This window comes from Colius striatus, chromosome 8, assembly GCF_028858725.1.
Source record: "Colius striatus isolate bColStr4 chromosome 8, bColStr4.1.hap1, whole genome shotgun sequence".
NCBI lineage: Eukaryota > Metazoa > Chordata > Aves > Coliiformes > Coliidae > Colius > Colius striatus.
In genome coordinates, this window is record NC_084766.1 from 31,636,877 (window position 1) to 31,657,186 (window position 20,310).

The 20,310-nt window shown below is 39.9% G+C and overlaps 1 protein-coding gene across 1 annotated transcript in view; it reads right to left on the reverse strand.

Annotated features, from left to right (window-relative positions):
- Window positions 1-20,310, reverse strand: part of GFRA1 (GDNF family receptor alpha 1) — a 138,189-nt gene that overhangs the window by 36,662 nt on the left and 81,217 nt on the right. Inside the window, exon 4 of the mRNA XM_062001524.1 lies at window positions 14,448-14,787. Coding sequence (XP_061857508.1) covers window positions 14,448-14,787 — 340 coding nt within the window. The remainder of the gene's footprint in view (window positions 1-14,447; window positions 14,788-20,310) is intronic.

Consider the following 20,310-nt stretch of genomic DNA (forward strand, 5'->3'; position numbering starts at 1 on the left):
TGCTCTGCCATTAGGTAGATTTGCAATATAAATGCACTTTTCTAGTTTTGCAACAAAACCCCAAAAGCTAGCAGAAACACGTGATTTGCAAGTGATTTACTTTATTTATTTACATGCTCCAGAGACTAATTATCTGTTTGCTTTATTGTTTTACCTGTCTCAGAATGGGATTGGATAGACATCATTAATTGGCCTGAAAGCCATGATGGGCAAACTTCAAAAGGTTTACAAGCTCAGTTTAAGAAAGTATCCCATAAATAGACCGCATGCAAACTGTACCTGAATTTATCTGAGCTGTGCTCATGACCTCTTTTTAGTTCCATCCCTTGCCAACTGAACTGACACCAGCAAATCCACGGTTACCTTCAAACGACAGAAGCTGTAAGCTTTTTGCGCCCTCCTTTCCCTTACTTAACCATGTAACCCTGAGGTGGACATCTGTACATAGTTGCCTCTGGTAGTTTTAAAAAGTCAAGCTCTCTGCCAGTCCTTCAAGATGCCTTCTGTGTCTGCTTTCTAATTTTCCATAAAACCTCTACTTTGGAGGTGAATATCTACTGTACCTGCCAGGGGTCAGGCTGAGAAGAAATGGATCCCAAGGTAAGGGAAGAGATAAATAAGCAGCACCGTGGAGAAAATCTGGGCAAGGAAACCCTATGTCACTGCAGTGAATCCACTCTCAGTCAATAATTAAGACAGTGGCTCAGAGCCAGCTTTCTGAGTAACTGGGAAAAAAAGACAGTTGGCAGTTTTTGAGGTTTTTACAAATTCTGCTAATACCTGGATGAAGTCTGTTTTGGGACAGAAGAGAGCTTATTACAGCTATCTAGTATGAAAAAACCTTTGCCATGGTAGAAAGAGCAAGCCTGCTGTTATGTGCAGTATTTTAAATTTCTAAAACAAAACAGCTCCTCAGATTTAAATCTCATTATTTATGTGACCACAAATAAATCTCTTTGGAGATACAATTATATGATCAAGTATCTTGACAATCCTCAAAACATTTCTTGCAATGAATTAATTGTTCTTGAATGTCCAGTTCTCCCTTAGGCTGTTAGGTGCATTGGTTCAGAGATCATTTAATATATTCCACTTCTTTAAATGTTTGTAAGGATTGATAACTATGGTATAACACCAGTCATTTACTATCCAGTCTGCTGAAAGACTTTTTTCTGTTGTAAACCCTGAAGGAGGCTAAATTGCTCTGCTGATGCTTTTAGCATACAGCTTGATGTCTATGTTAATTTCTGAAGAATTTTTGTGGTCATAAAAGGTAATGATCTGACAATGTTGCACATTTAAGTTTTCATTAGCCAAATATAGTTCAAATAGCTCTGGTCCAAGCGTTACCAGGCATCATCCCACACCTCCTCCCTAGTGAATCATCCAAACCTCATACTACCAAAGTTCTCACTCTCTCCTCTGCTGTTAACTACACCTGATATTTATGTGGACTCATTTCCACCGGAGATAAAGCTAAGGACAGCAAATAAAAACAGAGATAGACCTTCAACTGCCATAAAGTGACTCCATTAACTTCAGCGAAGATCTGCTGATTAACAGTCACTGAAGATCCAGCCCCAGCCACTTCCATTAGACTGGCTCATCAGCAATACCAAAGCAGTGGTACTGCTATTAATCTAGAGAGAGAAAAATTAGCCTAAAGAGGAACCACAGAGTCATCTATCCTAAAGTGTTGCACATGATATTAAGAACTGTTTGGGGAAAAGGAATGATCCTTTTAAAGATGCTGAAAAAGAGGGACCAGATGATAGCAGTCCTACAAAAAACATGTATACATGAAGTGTTCCTTCAGCAGCAAGCAACTCCTAGTTGGTAACTTAGGGGTAGATGTGTAACCCATGACTGAACAGTTTGGTAATCTAGAGAACAAACATGTGCCTTCAAGTGTGCCCAGTGTTACAGAACATATATGTATCTATTTGCTAGACAGAGAGAGGCAGGCAGTTTTATATTGTGCATAACATGCAGCAGGTCCACTCTAAGAGGAACTTTTTTTTTCTGAGGAAGAACCACAAATGCTCTTTGTGCATGCAGCATTAATAATTTTCTCCTTTCCCTTGCATAAAAAAATAAAAAGGAAGAGAACCACCCAGAAATCTTCCTCCTAGGAAGAGAAAAAAAAAATGAATCATCTCCTTTTAGGGGAAAAAAAAAACCTCAGAAATGAAATGAGTTCTATCTTAGCCCTGGAAAATCTCCTCAAAGTAAACTGCAAATCTTCTAGAAAGCTTCCTTGAAATATTTTGTATATCACTAACTGAAAAAATAAGAATAATCCTATTGGCAAATTCAAAGAAAACCTGCCCCAACAACAAACTGTCTTTCTGAGAAGAAGAGAATAAAAAGAGAAAACAAAAATCCCAAACCTGCTGTTCTCTAATGCTTTGCATTAGCACCAGTAAAATCATTTGTAACAGTTAAAAATACAAAGAAAACAAAGTTAATTTGCTTTCCTTATGATAGTGGTTCTTCAAATACTCAGCAGGATAAATCAAAACTTTCAATTTTTGCTTACAAATAAGCTTTGTTAATAGCAGTATTGTGTTTAATCTGCATATAATTTTTGAGGCAATTCAATTTTACACTAGCACAGCCTGTTGCATAGGCAACATTAAGTTGTCACTATTTTTTACTCTCAGGGTTTTGTAAAAGTTCTTTTGATGTTCTGAAGTTATCTTTGATATTTATCAGCTCTCCTTCTTTAAAGCTGTTTAACTTAGCCTCAGTACTGGTGCAAAATTGAAAAGCATTTTTAAATGATGAAGTTGCAGAAAGTTTCAGAAGCTACATTTTTCAGTTGGCCTGTTGGAAAGCAACTCTACAACCAGACATATGAGTCCTCCCCAAGAAGTATCCCCATTGCTGGGCTAGCACATGTTGACTGCTTTTTCTCTCTCTGGCTGTAAGCATCTTCAGTTGTTGGTACACGAGGGCTGAGCCTTGAGAGAGACAAATCTCCTCTTAGACTTGTCTTTGCATTGGTGATCTTCAGAACAAGAAACAGATTGGATGTGGATCTCCTGCTGACTCAGTTGTCATATCCAAGTGCGTGGTTACAACCGCTTGCTCTGTTAGTGAATGTAGGGAGCGATGGTTGCTGTTCTCTGCCCTCACCTCAGGGATGCCACCTGAAGTCTGGGATGTGCTCAGTGCCACCTCTCTTTATATTGCTGCTTGTATGCAGGTACCTATTTATGGCTCGGCAGCAGTAACATACAGAGTATGTAAGTGCCAAAGCTGAGTGATTGGGGTGACTACACCAATTAGTTGAAGCTGCTCTGGTGTCTAGACACCATTTGGTAGACACAGCATAGTCACGTAAGGGAAGCACTGCATCAATATTCAAAACAGCAAAGAAGGATAAATCTGGCACTGAAAAAAACCAGACTAAGACAATGGATGTGGGCCATAGTGATAAATGACACCATTATAGACAAAAAAAACAAGACAAAATCTTTATGGGGGTCAAATTCAGCATCCTCCTCTGTAGCTACACACAGCTCCTGTATAACTTGGGTGGTGCTACTTCTGCTGGGATGCAAGAGTGGCAAGAGGGGTTGGGATGTGGCCAAATTAATGGCTTTGTTGTTGGAAGATATTTTCATTTTGTTGCTGTTCCATAAACACACAGTGAGCAGGCAAAAAGAAAATAAGGCAAAGGCTACATAAGAAACAACCAGTGAGGTGGCAAAAGCTGAAGAGCAGGTCCATCACAAGAGAGATGAGCCTCCCAGCATCTAGTTATATAGCTTCAATCTTTTGTCTTGCATTAAAATACACTAGAGATGCGTAACATTAATACATCTCATACCTCCTTACTTATGTACACACACTACTGAGCAACTGTGAGCAACTAAAGATTTTGACAGGATTTTTAAATGGTCATTTTTACATATAGGTATTAAACAGCAATCCCATTGTTTGTTTATTTATTTTCAGCAAGATAGTTTGTTTTTCTTTGGTTGTCATCCACCTTCTCAGATAATGGCAGTGTTGAGGCCCCGAGGGCATGAATGTCACTGCCCATCCCTACTCAAGCCTGTGGACCAGGACCCCAACCCAGAGCACCCAGGCCTCAGTCCCCGCCCCAGTGATGGTGTGGAACCTCAGTTTCCAGCTTTGCCATGCCATGGGCCCCACCAAGCCAGGTACACCATGGGCTGATGTCCCAACCCATCCCCAGGGAGATGCCTGGTGTCCTGGGCTGCTCCTGGCTGCTCCATTGCCTGGCTGGGGTGGTGGGATCAGCATTACCTGAAAGGTCCTGTACTGCCTGTCCCCGAGAGGTTCCTATGGACCCCAGGGAATCCCTGGTCCATGCTGCACCCTGACACACAGCTCTGCATTTGTACCATTTGGGAAGCGTGAAGGAAGAGACAAAAGTAAAGATCTGATGGCAGACCTTTTGGCTCTCAAGACCTGAATACTGAAAGCAGTTTCTTTCACATGAGCTAATCCAAATGTTTTGCACCATTGGCAGAAACCATTACAGGATCTTGGACCCCAAATATCAGCTACTAACCAAAAGAAGCTGTGTTGTATTTGGTTTTGCTTCTGGTTTGTTATTTTAAATGACTGTCAGCCTAAGCCCAAGCAAATATTTGATTCTGGATTCGATTTATCTCTAAAAATTGTGTTGTTCATCTGGAAGTAGAATACAGACAATCCCTAATTACAGAGAAGCAGCCTATTTGGATAGTGGGATAACTAGATACAGAAACAAACACCAGAGACCACACAAGATTTGTGCAGATGCCTCGTAGCATCACAAATGCTTGCTCAGAGCACCAGGCACAGATACTGCAGCCCATCAAAGCTGGTTCCTCCAGCTGAGCACCCACACTCAACCCAAACTGGCTAGCTGACTGTACCATGTCCACTAGCATCTATGTCACCCAGGCTTTTTATTTACCAAGGATATTCTAGACATCTACTACCCCAGAATATGGAGAGTTATTAGAACTTCAGTTATGCTAAATGAAAAATACTTCTATCTATCCATACTTATATTTAAAAAGTAACAGAACACTGTATTATTTCTATTTTTTCTATTAAGAAAACCATTTTTTTTCTATTTTAGTGCTCTAAATTAAACATACCCCACACTCACCTTCTCTTACTGTATTTTATGTAAAGCTTTACATTAGGAGGTTTTGTATCGTTTTCTGTTATTATCTTTTCCCTTTGCTCACATCATCTGCAAGAGCCCTGTTAGATCTTTTTACACGTCTGCTACAGAAAATCAAAAGAACTTAAAAACCGCTAAGTTTATAGTTCTCACAGTTTATCAATGTTAGTAAAATCCTCTAAGTGACTCAAGATGGTGCATGAGAGTAATTTTTATTTAATATATTGGGTCTCCTTTGGGTTTAAGGAAAACTACCAAGCTCAAATGTGATTCTAACCAAGTATGATTTATTTGCAAGTGGGTAATACAAATATTTTTATACTACTGACCTTTTGTGTAATAAAACCAATTTTGAAAAACACAGTGCAAATCCTGAGCACAAGGTAATGCAATAAAGAATTAGAACAGTGATTCTCAGATGCAGTGACACAAAACAGAATTTTCCCTTTCTGTTTGCAAAAAAAAATTACCTCACATCGTTTTTTTAGAAGCCTGTTTGAGAGAACATCTGGAAACCATTCCACAGGAAATCAAACCTATATTAAATATGTTTTGCGGGGCTCTGTTTCCTCACATTGACTTTAAGCATGCATCATGTGTTTCTGTCTTCTCAGCTGCAAAGAAAACACTTCTCTGAGAATCCTCCACAAAATGATAGGCTCAACTGTCAGTCTGTGATTTCTATCAGGGGATGCTGGAAAGATTTCTATTTAGTCTACCTGTCTCTATCCCAAAGCTCTCCAATAACATGAACAAATCCACTACCTGCTTTCTGAGTACCATGAATTTGTATATTTTCATCCTAATTAATTTCCTTTATGCTGTTTAATTTGAAGCTTCTAAATATAAAATGACTGTCACATTTAAAGATGGCCAAGCCTCAGAATGTCTCTTGATGGCACGTTCATCAGGAAAGAACTGGTGCATTATGAATAGAGTTGTTCTCTCTTCATTAGCTGGGCAGGCAGGAGAGTCTTTGTATTACAGACTGGAAACCTAAGAAAACCATTGCCCCTCTCAAAAAGCAAGCCAAAGAAATTAGTGCCACTGCAAGTCCTTGAGTGTGTCACTGGATGCTTAGGTATTTATTAACAACAAATCCTGAGTGTGCACTGAAAGGATGTGGCTCCAAGTACCTGAGAAAGATGTCCATGACAATAATATTCTTTGTAACCACTTGAATAAACTATAATAGAACATTGCTGGCTCAAGAATGAAACTGATTTGGAGTTTGGAGATAGAAAATAATCTTAAAAGTTCAATACAAGTTGTCTGTTTACCAGAAAAGTTTCTGTTTACAGGTGCACTGGGATCATCAGTTTTCCCAAGGTTATATAGGGATGCTTTTTGCAGAGGAAAAATCCCTCCGTGGCATTGTTATATGTGTGGTGGTATTCCTGAAAGGAACAGCTCCGTGTCTCCTTGGCAGAGGTCTGGCTGAAGGAAACAAGTGCTGCCCAGTGTGTCCTTGCACTCAGTTGTGCAGGGTCTGGAGGCAGCCAATACAGCTGAAACTCAACCTCCAGCTACTCTAAAAAGTCTTTTGACTTCAGGAGTAAGACAACAAATATAAAATCAGAACTACAGCACATAAAAGTAGATTAGAGTCTCTTTTATGTGAATGCTTTTTGGTTTTTCCATGCACAAAACAAGCCCCATCAAACAGCAAGTCAAGAAGTTCTGGCACTAGCAAATCAATATAACATTGTTCTTATTCAATGTGTTTTACTCGCTTTTAGAAGCTATATGGATGTATCATACTAGTATAAAAAGCACTGATTTGTAGAGAAAGTATGGAAAATAAACCACTTTGACCAGTTAAGGATGATGTGGATGTCTTAAGAGGTTTTGTTTTGTCACCACTGTCAAAAGAACCTGAACATGGCCACTGAGGGTGAGAGCTGACAGCCTGTGATATCCAGATGTTTACAGAAGTTGCTCTGAAAAATACTGTCCATTCTGAAGTGTATTTTGCAATGCTGCATGATGGTCAGTTACTGAGATCCATCTCCACTATTTCATGATGCCTAATTAGAAAAGGGAGCATCGTGACTTGAGAGGACAACCACTGTAATTTATGCTTGCATCAGAAGAAGGTAAACTGAACACTCAAAAAGTACAGTCAAGTTTTAATTTCACTGAAGTCTTTGTCATATGTGCTTTGTAATAGAAAAGCTTGCTATGATGGTTTGAACAAATACAGTATAAGTCCAAACATGTGAATGTAAGGTCATCTATTAATAATCTCAGGCTAGAGTCACAGCCAGCTCACACAGAAAGTCTATATTCAACAGTAAACACACACCAGAAAACTTTTTCTGTGTCACTTGTTTTAAAGCCAGCAGATAAATCAAAGCACAGGAAACAACCACCACCTCTGTCAAGAAGTCTTTGTGGGTACTGGTACATTTACATCTGGCTTCCACTTCACAGTAGTCACTCCATCAGTAACATGGTAGTGCTTAAAACATAATGAAAGCAATGCAATTTCTATCCAGTAAACATGAAAATGCTAACATTTGAAAATATTCATGTGGCTGTCGCTTGCTCTGTTGAGAAACAAAGTTTTATTTTTAGTTCTAGTGTTTACATTTTCTTGCAGCTATTTTAATAGATGCACTGCCACCACAAACATTCTCTCACTGGGGCCTGATGTAGAATGATATAAATAACCTTTACAAAGTCCAGCATAATGGAATGGTAAAATCAGTTGACATTCTTTTAATTAGCACTGCCTGAAGATTTACCTACACAGAGCAGGAATAGACAAATTCATCCCTGGAATAAATCCACTGAAGCCACTGATGTCAGAGGAAGCACACTGGGAATGGACTTGATATAATAGCTCTGGTATTCACATTAAACTTACAGCAGCTTCTTGCCTGTAGCATATACATGGTTTGAGGTAAATGAGAAAATATTTTGATTTATTAAAGAAAACACTATTATGTGATATATACACCCTTTCTTTGCCCCAGAAACAGCATGTTAGCCAAATGTGACTGAGTGTACATTAAAAGGAATCACAAATCTTCTCTGCACCAGGTGTAACAGAACAGTGGGTGGAAACTACTCATGCAAACCAATGAATACTAAACCCCTGTTCTCTACAAAAAACTCTCAATTAACAATTCAACAAATCAGCAGTAGCAGTACTCTTACTGGAACCCCATCCAGCAAAGCAATTAAGCACTTCCTTGCTTATCTGTAAGAACACGGGTAGCTCCAAATTTAGATCTCTATTAAACTTTAAAGCAAAATTTAGCTTTCCTGGATTTCAATATTTTTTGACTAAACAGGGGTGAAATTGCTTCATTAATATATGTGGTTTAATCTTTCCCCCATGATAAATGCACAAAACCAAATGGGTTACATTTGCCCAGCTGTATCACCCTTCCTGGCTCCTTCTTTGTAGTCTTATTTCTTTTACAGGCAGTTTTCCTTTCTCACTTAGAATAACAAAACAAGCCTCCTCGGACAAAACAATACACAGAGATTTAAGACCACATTTGGATGACACCAGTGCCCCCAAATTCTTTGACATGAAGTTTACTGGTGGCTGAGAAGACTTCAATCAAAACAGTTCTGACAATGTTAAGGCAGAACTTACGTTTTACAGATAATGGGCACAGAAGAATTAGGCTGCCTTCTTCCTGGAGACCGGGTCTCAGGAATCAGCAGAAATCCTAGCTGACTGAAGGGATGCTGCTTGGAGAGCTTCAGGTTTGCCTCACAAGGGACCTCAGCGTAAAGATACCTTCTAGTTACTATTTCTTGGAGCTGAATGCCCCTGTGCATTGTCAAAGCACAAAGTGATGCCAGAGTATGGTACAGGAAAATAGCTGAGCCATTTTTCTAATTACTACATCCTTGCATCTTCACTTATTTTGGAGAAATGTCAATCACTCACCAAGCTTTTAATCTCCAGGACCTTCTTAAGCAGAACAGAGTGAGTATAAATGAGGACTGGCCAAGCAGATCCTAGCACTGCAGAATGAGATCCATCTACACTTTAACAGGGATGTTAAAGTAGTGGTGTTTTGCTGGGTGTTCTGATTTTTGGATTCCAAAGGGATTTATGGAGGAACTGCTTGATTCCTTTGGGGTTTTACTCAGAAGGAAAAGATTTTAAATTAATTTGGGGGGGGGTTGGGAGGTGAGGGGAGAGTAATACTCTATTTTACTCTGCTAACAAAAGACATCAATGTAATGAATCATGTAAAAAGACTGGAAGGGAAGAAAACAACAGAATATTGCAGCATTTTATATCTTTGCCTTGACTTGAAAGGAGTTTTTGCTTATTTTGCAGAGAGTGCATTAATATTTTTTTCCAGGCTAGCAATTCCCCACACACATACTCTGCTCACCATCACATCCCCTCTGCAGAGCACACCAGCTCCTGTCCCATCCCCCACCACTGATGCCATTTTGTTAATTTACTAAACTGTGATCATTTCTCACTATTAATTAATACCTGGGGTTTTTTAAACTGAAATAAATATGGTACCTCTAGCAATAGATACAGAAACTTGTATATAAGTATAAAAATCAGTCTTCTTCCAATTCAGGCTATGCTCCTAGATGTGAGGTGAGCTTGTGGGCATGCTGCAGTATATGGGCCAAAAGGTAGCTTTACATTTTCCATTTCCATTTTCCTATCCCACTTGGCATTTTGCAGACACAGGAGCTTTCCTGATGTCATGCACAAGGAGAGCAGGGAAAATGTGCACGTAGCCTGAGCTCAGGCTAACCCTATTACACTGCAGACATCCTACATCTAGTGCAGGGTGAGTCAGGCAGCACACGAGGGTTTTTTGCCCACTCCCTGAGTTATGTGACATAGGCATAGCCTGCACGTCTCTAGAAATCAAGAGTGTCCCTGTTTTAATGTCCTTAACCAAATTACAAAAACTATGTTGTTGTCCTGGTTTTGCATACCCACTGCAAAACAATCATCTCAAGGAGCTGCCAGACAGCTTTGAGTGCCAAACTGCTATAAATACCCCAGAGGGATGCAAATCCGGCTCTTTTATATAGAACTGCATAGTGCTTCTCTGTCCTTCATGAAAATAACCACTAATATCTTTCAACACCTGAAGGTAGAGCCAGTCTGAGACTAAGCAGTCAAATTCAGAGGTTGGACAACTGATTTGTAATCATTGTAAGCTTCTAGGCTCAGAAAGGGAGGTAGCACCTATGTTTTCCCTCTCATTTTCTACATTACAGATAGATGATCATTGTACTGTGGCAGGATAGCGAGGGAGGTAAAGAACAACACACCGAGAAGCAGGTGAGGAGGGACTGTAAGTGGTTTTAAGAGAGAAAAGTCAAATGAAGTGGAGAGGGTGAAAGTCAGATGATGACTGGAAGGTCTGGAAAGAGATGATGAAGGGAGTCTAAGCAAGGGGCAGATGCATGAGAAAAAAGCTAGGGAGAATGTAAGGAAAAATGAAAGTCTAAGGAATAGAAAATTTGAGGAAAAGGGCATATTTCTTCTCTGCCTGTTCCCTCTCCCTTCACACAACCCTTTAGTGCACTCTTCCCCACTTCTTGTTAATGCTGTGACTAAAGGCAGCTCCCTACTAAAACAATGTGCTGGGCTCCCTCCTCTCTATAACAGGCAGAAAAGGTTGACTGCACATTTATAACTCATCATAGACTTGCTTAGTGTTTAACCACCCCCTCTTCTGGCAAATCTCATCCAGGAGGGTGTAGGGTTTGCAGTCAGTAATGGTACATGTTGCAGGAAGTCTTAATGTAGAGAAGCCACTGTTACAGATGTCTTCTGAAATTAGTCAAGAACTACGTTCTGGCTATTTCACCTTAAAAATGAACTTCAGTGACTTGACCAATCTTTCTGAATTTAGTAATTGTGAAGGACAAGAACCTTGCTGTCACTGGATTCATATATTAACAAAAGATGCTTCATTTTATGCAACTCTTTGGATCTTTGCAGCATGTGACAGGATTGATACTGTTCTTTTAATAAATGTGTCTGTGTCATTATCATTCTGGTCTGTGCCTTCTGAACATATCCAGGAGGCAGAGGAAGTATGCAAATTCAAAACACAGGTTATTAAAAAGACCAAACTAATGACTCACACTTTCATTACTAAAAGAAAAGACTATTTGAAACACTGTCAAACGTGATAGTGGCCAAAATGAAGCACACTGCCCTGCATTTACAGCAGAGTATTTTTAAAACATGCTAGTCAACTTTCTGGAGTTTAGTTGGTGGCTGAAGCGATCAGAACAAGAGGTTCCTCAGAGGTTTGAGCTATTCCAGGACAACATCACTGGTGAAAGTTGTGGAGAGTTTTGTATATGTTCATAATAAAAAGGAATCCTTATGTCTTCTTTTTGTTCTTTGGCTTTTTTTTTGCTTTTCTTTTCAGTGAGCATTGACAGGCATGCCTGAGAGACTCCAAGCAGTTTCAAAGCTGGATATGGCCTGGGATACAAGCAGAGGCAGCAGAAAAATGATAATGACAATGAACCATTTGGTATTCTGATGAGGTTGAAAAATTTGGACCATTTACACAAGTCAAAACTTATTTGCATTTCCTGACATTTCTGTTCTTTTTTCCCCCCTTGATCGAGAGTTTATGTTATATAACAGATGGATTAATGAATAAAAAATGAAAAAACAAGCAAAGCATCCTGCCATCTCAGTTAGTGGTACCTGCTGTCTGGCCAGATCACTTCCCTGCTCTTACTTCTGTTTCAAAACCAAATTCAGTGATATATGCATCCAGGACAAAGCTTTTAAAGAGCATCCAAAACTGAATGTTTAAATACTTGTCTGCACAGCCCCAGTTGATATTTTATACAGAATATGGGCAAATTCAACTCTTACGTTTCTAAGTAAGCAGCATTCACAAACCATTTGTGAGTGTACTTTCAGAAACCCTCAGAACATGTTTCCCTTGTCTTAATTAGCATTAGGAAGAAGCTTTAATAGATGTAATAAGCACGCAAACAATAGTTGCTAAATGACTCCGTTTCACAGGAGGCAGAACATATTCTCAAATCATTCTCTCATTTAGATACTCCTGATTTCAAAACGAAACAGAAGTTATCAGAGTTAGAATTATAAGCCTACTGACTATTACTTTTTTCACTGTAAACGTATCTGGAATTACTCTGCAGACTGATATTTATCAGTACTAATGCTTCAAAGCAGGGAGGAGATCTCCTCCCCTTTCCTTCCTCCCCTGCCCAAGTCCCTGTCTTCCTGCAGGACACATGGAGCAAATCACACCAACTCCCTCTAAGAGCGCAACAAGTCACTGAGACAAAACATCTTTCACTGTACTATGGATAAGCTGGAATAGCTCTGCTGCTGGTTTTCCCTTTCCTTGACAATAGAGAGGGAAGGTATTAAACACACTGGTATTTTAAACTTCTCAGGAAGTATTGTGAGACAACTTTCATCCAGACATCGAGCTTGTCTGACCTCCAGCATTGGACTCAAGTGATGTACTCACCAATGCTGCCCCAAATCCCACAGGCATTTGCCCACCCACTCCCTCATACCAGTGCTGCCCCTCACCCTCACAGCCAGGTTACATCGTGCCTTAGAACAGTCCAAACTTTTTCAATTTTTGTAATTTCAAATCAAAGCAAGCCACGGGAAGAACCTTTAAAGAAACAACTTTCATCATAGTGCTGACTGCAACTTAGGGCAATGGGAGCACAGATTTTACCGAGCTTTCCTCTGCAGCATTGCAACGGAAAAAGCACATCACCAGACAAATTAAACAAAGTGCCATTAAAAACTTAGCTGCTGAGATAACATTAGATCAAAGCTGACCAAAGGAAAACACAGTCATGAGAGAAGTAATAGCATTAATTTAACTAAGTAATTTGTGAACACTACAGCTTGAATAATAGGAAGAAGTCTCCCTATAAAATCCTCTCTCCCATTTCATTGGCACAGTAATACATGGGAAAACACAGTAAAGACACTGTCACTCTACTAATTAACAGGACCTGTGTATAGGGAAGACAGCGTGTATAAGCAAAAAGACTAATGGCACAACGGGGAAACGAAAAGCAAGGGATTCTGAGACTACATGTATCCAGCTTTCATAAACTACAACAGCATCAGCTATGAAGGTGCTGAATGCAACTCGCTGGACTGCAATGAGAATTCTGCTTTGTTTTAAATCTGCTCTAATTTGAGTCAGCAGGAAAGTGGCTGCAGACTTCCCCTGAGCCACTGAAGGCAGGGCACTGCTTGCCTCTGAACACTTGGGCACACCTGAGGTGCTATGGCTAAATGTTTAAAATCATCAGTGCAGATCTCATAAACTTCAAAGTAAATATTTTACCAGGTATAGGTAAATACTTATTAAGATTCATATCATGTCTTCAGCATCCTTGACATTTCACAATAGTGTTTATTTCCTTACTTGCAAATTCACAGAAGTGGATAACCCACAAGGACTTTACACATCAGAAATGAGCAAGATTCTCAGGCATAACTTCACAAATGTGATATTAGGACAATGTTCTAATATGAACACACACAGCATTAAGTAGGAATAAAGCACTTCCTAAAGGCAGAGGAGGTCCTGTATGCCACTGTTGTGTGATACCCTGCAGGGAACTGACTGAAGGCAAAAGGATGGGGAAGGCAAATTTGTCCTGTGAAGCAGCACTGTGCGCTGCCTCTCCGGGCTCAACACACAGAGGAAAGAGGCTGGGAATTAGGTCACTGAATCAATGACCCTCCAGTTGTATCAGACCAGCACTCTTGTCAGGGGAGGGGAGATAAAACAAATTCCAAGTCTAAAACAGCTCTTAGAAGAAAAAGTCCATGAGTAGTCCATATGACCATTGTGACCATTTATCAAGTCCAACATGTGGCTTGTATTCCCAAACAGTTATTAGTGCTCACACATAAGATTACAATGAAAATAAATCCCTTTCTAACAAATTATTCCATTTTCACCTGGTCACTAATGAGACATGAACATCATTCTGAGTCATCATTTCACAGAGACACCTAATGAAAATGTTTACAACAATGATCTGTAAAAATTCAACTGGGGGGTTAATGATTCCTCTGTAATGCGAGGGAGTAGCTGTGAGCAGTGTTGGAGAAGGCATACACTATAACCAGAAGAAGGCTTTTGTTATTCTGTTAAGGATGTCAGAGGCATTTCCTTTTTATCCTGACTCATCCTTTTCACTAAGTGGGTTTTCTGACCCTTAGTCTTGGCAAATCCAGCAGTACCAAAAAGTTCTCTCTGGTACCTCATTAATCACTCCCCTGCCAGTGCTATCTTACCTGCAGATGTAATTCTTCTTGCAGGATTCTTGTAAATTCAGGCAGTTTGGTTTCTCCCTGTCCTCATATGAACACACAGGAACAATAGTCTGCCGTCTCCTTTCTGTACAGGCTACGTCTCGACAGGAGCAGAAGAGCATCCCGTAGCTGTGCTTTGGGGGGACTTTGTCAAAAAATAGCCGGAGGGCCTTATGACACTTCCGCTTGTTACAGATTTCATTAGACGTGCTGCTGGTGCAGGGGGTTATGTAAGCAGATCTGAACCTCTTGCAGGTATCATTTAGGTTACAAGCTTTTGCTGCATCCAAGCAATTGTTCCCCTTTGAAAGTACTGGCTCCACTAGAAAAGACAACACAACAGCAGTAAGAAACGCGTCACATTTATATTGTGTTTTGATATTTGTGTTTATTTCACTGTTAATGAGATCCTGATTATATACTTGTTACATACAAAACTTTCAGTGCCAGAAACTGCAACCAGTCCTTATGTTTCTTAGGGCAATGGTTTAACGAGTGAACAAGAGCACAGGCATGCGTGAAGATCAGGATGCTGGCAAATGAATGATGATTATACCGGGCAAGCTGTACTTCATCTGCTTTGCAGCAGACATGCAGGACAAATATGGCTAAGACTCAGCCTCACTAAAGTTATTAAAATTGCTGGTAAATTGGAAGGGATACATTTGGCCCATTGCACAAGAACACAGTGAGAACGGGGGCTCCCAATTCTGCTTTTTTAAAGCTCTGACATTCTTTTTAATCTTTTCCTTGTGAACAGCACAAATGACATTCAGTATCTGCGCCAGGTAACAACATTTAAATGTAATTTGTGTACTCTGCAGAATGTATAAGCCACAGGCTTCTTATTACAGTTTTTGAGAGATGAAAACAGCCCACCCAAACAGAAAGGAAAGCAGGTGCAGCCCAACGACTGTGAGCTCTGTAAGGCCACCCACAAGGCCTGTGAGCCCCATGCTTAGTGAAAGATGCTTTTATAAGATGTATAGATGCCACCTGAACTTTTATGAAGTTTAAAAGTTTTGAAAAAGTTGATGTAGAAATAACACATAACTGTGAAAGGAACATTTGAAAACAAGAAATACGGCTCACACACACACGCTACAGTGAGTTACAGGAAAAATTAAACTCAGGTAAGAGTTAAGACTACAATGACACATTTAATTTTGCAATACATTATCCAGATATTAATACACAATGGATGGTTTGCTTGAAAATGAAGGCCACTGGCATTAGAATGCAAGATTCAGTTAAGAATAATCATAAGGCTGCTTTGGATGTTAGGAATGCCAACATCACAGAGCCAAGAAAATACATTAGCTTCCCATTGCTACAGAATTTGCAAACTGAACAGAACATTTTGCAAGTATCCGAAACTCTGCAGCTACCTCACAGAGGAGTTGGCCAAAGACAAAACATCTCAAACAATCCAAAGCTCTAAATTTATTTCAAGTAAAGCTTTTTTCCTAGATCATCTACCTTTTCCCAAAAACTAAGTCCAAGCCCTTTCTACAACTCAGTGCCACTCCTCTCTATTCTCCTAACTCAGCCTCTAATTCCCAGATCAGGACCTTCACCTTTCCTGGTTTTCCTGTGACTGGACAAGATGATGCAGTTTGGCTGATGTGGTGCACCGTGGTACTACAATTCCCTGAAGCGTGCCAAAGACAGGCCTTGGATGCTGGCACAAGCTTAGCATTACATAGACATATCACCTACTACTATCCCATGTATCTTACCTATCCAGAAATAACACAATGCATAAGCAGCATCAGATCTGTTTCTCACTTCTCACTGCTGTAACTACATGCAGTTGGTTCATACATTTGACCTTTGTACATTTAACATTCACACCCCAGGTCCTTCCCAATCTCAGTTTCCTGCACAATAAACTGCAACTTTTTGATTCTTATCTTCATCAAGTACAAAATTAGAAACATGCAACATTTGACTACAAATTAATAGAGCCAAGTTTTTCTTATAATAGCAGCCTACTGCAGTTCCAGCAACACCAGATGCAGAAGAGATGAGATCTCCAAAATGCAGCCCTCTCATAAAATTGTAACATTTTGATATAAAATGTTGTAGTACATTAATATAATATAATCTTAAATATGAACTCTCAACATTTTTTAATACAGTATATAGAATTATATGTTTAGTACAAATATAATTGCTATGTAATCTGCAGGGCATATAATTATGCAATATATGAATAGTACATGCTAATTACTATGTGATTGCAGAGTAATTACATGGTTATTTGTGCCTGGGAGTCAACTTCTGAATTCCACTCTTTAAAACATGATTCTGCAGAAGAACTCTGAATGGGGCATTGCAATACCAGCAGATATAAGCCTACTCTATGATACATTATAAAGCATGCTTTAAAAAAACCCCAAGATATAACAAAGCCCCTCTTTGCTGATCATCAAATACATGTTTTCCACTAAGGATGCAAAATGGAGTACATTCTGCTACAGAAATACAAACAACACTGTCAATATGAACACCTCAAAAATCAAAAGGGACAGGATAATAAATCTTTTCAGAAAGCAGACCACAAGCCAATTCACTGACACCACAAACAGCAGTGAAAGCTATCTGGAATGAAAGTTGCATTAGGTGTGAATTGTTCCCACATAAATTATGCATATTCATATCTTTCATTTGCATCTACCCAAGGCTCATGTTCCTCTGCAGGTTAACTCTGAATGTGAATCAGGTGTTGGGGGATTTGTTTTTTCTTAAACAGGCCCTGGCTGCAACATGTCACTTGTCTTTTCTATTTTGATACATACGTGTCTAGCTGTTTTCTCTGGCATATTTATCATCACTTTCCACAAATTCTTTTTACCTTTTAAAACCAGGACTAACGTGCAACACATAAGAAAAATGCATCAAATGCATTTGAATTAAATGAGATTGCCTAAACTAAATCTTCTCATTAATACCAACTTCTCACAAGCTTTGAAAACATGTTTTAATACAAAATGTACCTTTCAGAACACTCTTTATGCCTTTTCTTTATAGCAAAAGTACAACATAATCACTCCTAAGACCTGCAGTAATTAGAAACAGTTAACAGTACTGAGAGTGTTTCTGAGGATTACTTACACAGCAATAATACATAAGGTCAGAATTTCACCCAGCTTCTGTTCTGCAAAGCTTAAATTATTAAGACAAGCAAGAGTTTGGCTCTTACTAGGTACTGACTATGTTAAGAGCAAATAGATCTAATCCAGAGCTACTTTTCCTGACAGCATCCTTTGGAAAACATTTCTGTACAGAGATCCTTTCTCAGTTCCCATCTCTCTTGGGACACTTGGATACAGATTAAGAGCGGTCAGAGAAGCAGCCTGGGACAAATAATGATTCCTTCCCACTGCCATTTCCCCACCCAGAGCTTTCTCTCTTCCAAGTCCACTTTGCCTTGGGCCTATACTGGAAACCTCTGCCAAACACACAGCTCTCTGCTCCTGCCAAATCACTGCAGCCTCCGAGGTAAGTTACTTCCAGGCAGGTGATAAGTGATGCCTGCTGCCTGTGTGTGAGGCACTGGTTCCCACCCACAGCAAGGAGCCCAGCAGAGCCAATCTGCAAACACCAGGATGCTGCCTCCAGCAGCTGTGAGCTGCTTTGCTCCTGCTATGGGTGTTGTCCTGATGCGGTGCAGGCAAAGTCACAGCAGAACACAACCAGAGCCAGGAGCTGCTACCTCATCAGCTTCCCACATCCATAGGGTTAGGATGTCTGAAAATGTCCTCCTACCAAGCAGTCTGCTAAAAACTATCTGCAAAACCTCTGGGGCAGCAATAATTGGCTGATAGTAACCAACCTGTGTGGATCACCAGCTCCCAGCTCTTCTACTGCACACGTAACAAGTGCATGCAAGGTGTGATGCCTTTTCTGATAAATTTTACTGATGAAAAAAAAGCAGGCCTGGTATTACAGTATGAGGAGGTGTAATCAATTTCATACTTGTTAGCTCCTCAACCAGCTCCACCTTGGTCCAACAGAGTCGCAGCTGCAACAGTTCTGGAAGCAAGGCGCCATAACAAATGCAGAAAGAAACCAGCTGAGAGCTCCACCCTTTCACTGCGGGATGTTTCTAAAGTTTTAACAGGACTTCCTTCGCCCTCTGTGATCTTCCTTATGCTTCACCCTCTTTCACAGCCTCTTCAACTTAATCTTTCATCTTCCTTGCATTTCCATTTCTATTCTATTTCTGCACCTACTCGGCCTTTGGCTGTCTCCTCAACTCCTGTTAACCCCATAGTGCACAAGAAGGGATTCTCAGTGGATATTGGGAGCTTCTAATTTGTGCTTATACTAGATGGAAAGAGCAAAGGACTACTGTTCAATAAGAATCTTATTAAACAGCAAAATGGACACTTAGTTTTCAATTTTCTTACAGCACATAAAAAGCAATTTACTGAGGTTGCTGTTAAAATTACCATTTCTATTTGCAAGTAATTAGCGTTAGTAGGTTTTCCACACATTTTAGTGAAGGGAATGCTGTAAAGATAACTGTAAATGTTAATGTGATGGAAAGCAAAATTACAAAACAATAGAGGTGACCACATGGGTATGAGCCTACTCCAATGCTGGTGTGGAATTAGGAATCACAGGAAACAAAAAACTGACTGAAGAGGAGAAACGTGGTCCCACTTTAGCACAAGTGCTGCTATGGGGTTCACCAAAGTACTTCTGCTTTGTAAGAAGAGCAGATTAAAAACTAAGGAAGGCATGGGAAATATTGTCATCTGCACCTTAATGGATTCCAATAAACTAACATTTTCCTGGACAAATTATATCTAGTTCCAAATGGTAGGAAAAAAATGAGTCATCCCTGAGAAATCATGCAACTGATACACATACATGTTACTCTGAGGTTCTACTTGTCTTCTAGTCAGCATTTAGAGAACAGTCAGGCCTACTTCAAACTTTGCCCATAATCATAACAAGCTGGTGCTTTACTTTTTTAATTAAACCTAATATATTATCACGGGCTTTCAGAGGGCTTTCAGAGTACTACTAAATACAACAAGATGCATGTTGAAATTACAGTCAATGGCAGCAGCAGGTGCACCAGGTGACAAGGATGACATTGACTCCTGTGTGCAGAAGGGAACATCCAGGGCTAAAGCAACAAAAAGACCTAAACACACTACCTAAAGAGACTTTATGAGACCAAAGCTGGAACATTTTACATTCCTGGTGTGTCATGTAAGTCTTTGACAGACAAACTCCACAGGTCTCTAGAATTCTCTTCTGAACACACCCATTAATCTATCAGAGGAGGTAAAAGACTGTCTCCTGTTCAAGGCCTGTAGAGATCAAGAACATTTATCCTGCTTAGTGTGAACCAACAGACATGATTTGGAACTGTTCATCACTCAGATACTATTGTTATGCACAACTGCTATGCCAACAGTCTTTTTCAAAACACCTTGGTCTTTGTTTTTATGAGACTCCAGTGCTGAATCATCAGTCAGGATCTCAAAGGCTTTGGTTCAATATCTTTCTTGACCTGGAGACTCAGAACCACTGTTCTCATTTCCCAGAAGAGTTCTCAAACCATCTCAATGTAGAGTGTTCTCAAGAAGGTGCATGAGAAATAGTGCTTATTGCAAAACACAAGAGAGAGCATGATGCTTCAGCCCAAGGATGAGAGCTCTCCCTGGCAGGCAGATTGCTGGGTTCTGGCCTGCACCCAGGAAAGAGAGTTATTTCTCTTACAAGAGCAACGACTGGAAACCAGCATTCCCTCCCTGAACATTACTCCCTTAATTTTAAGCCTGCAGAGGCGTGATCCCACTTGTGCTGTCTTCTAATCTCTTCT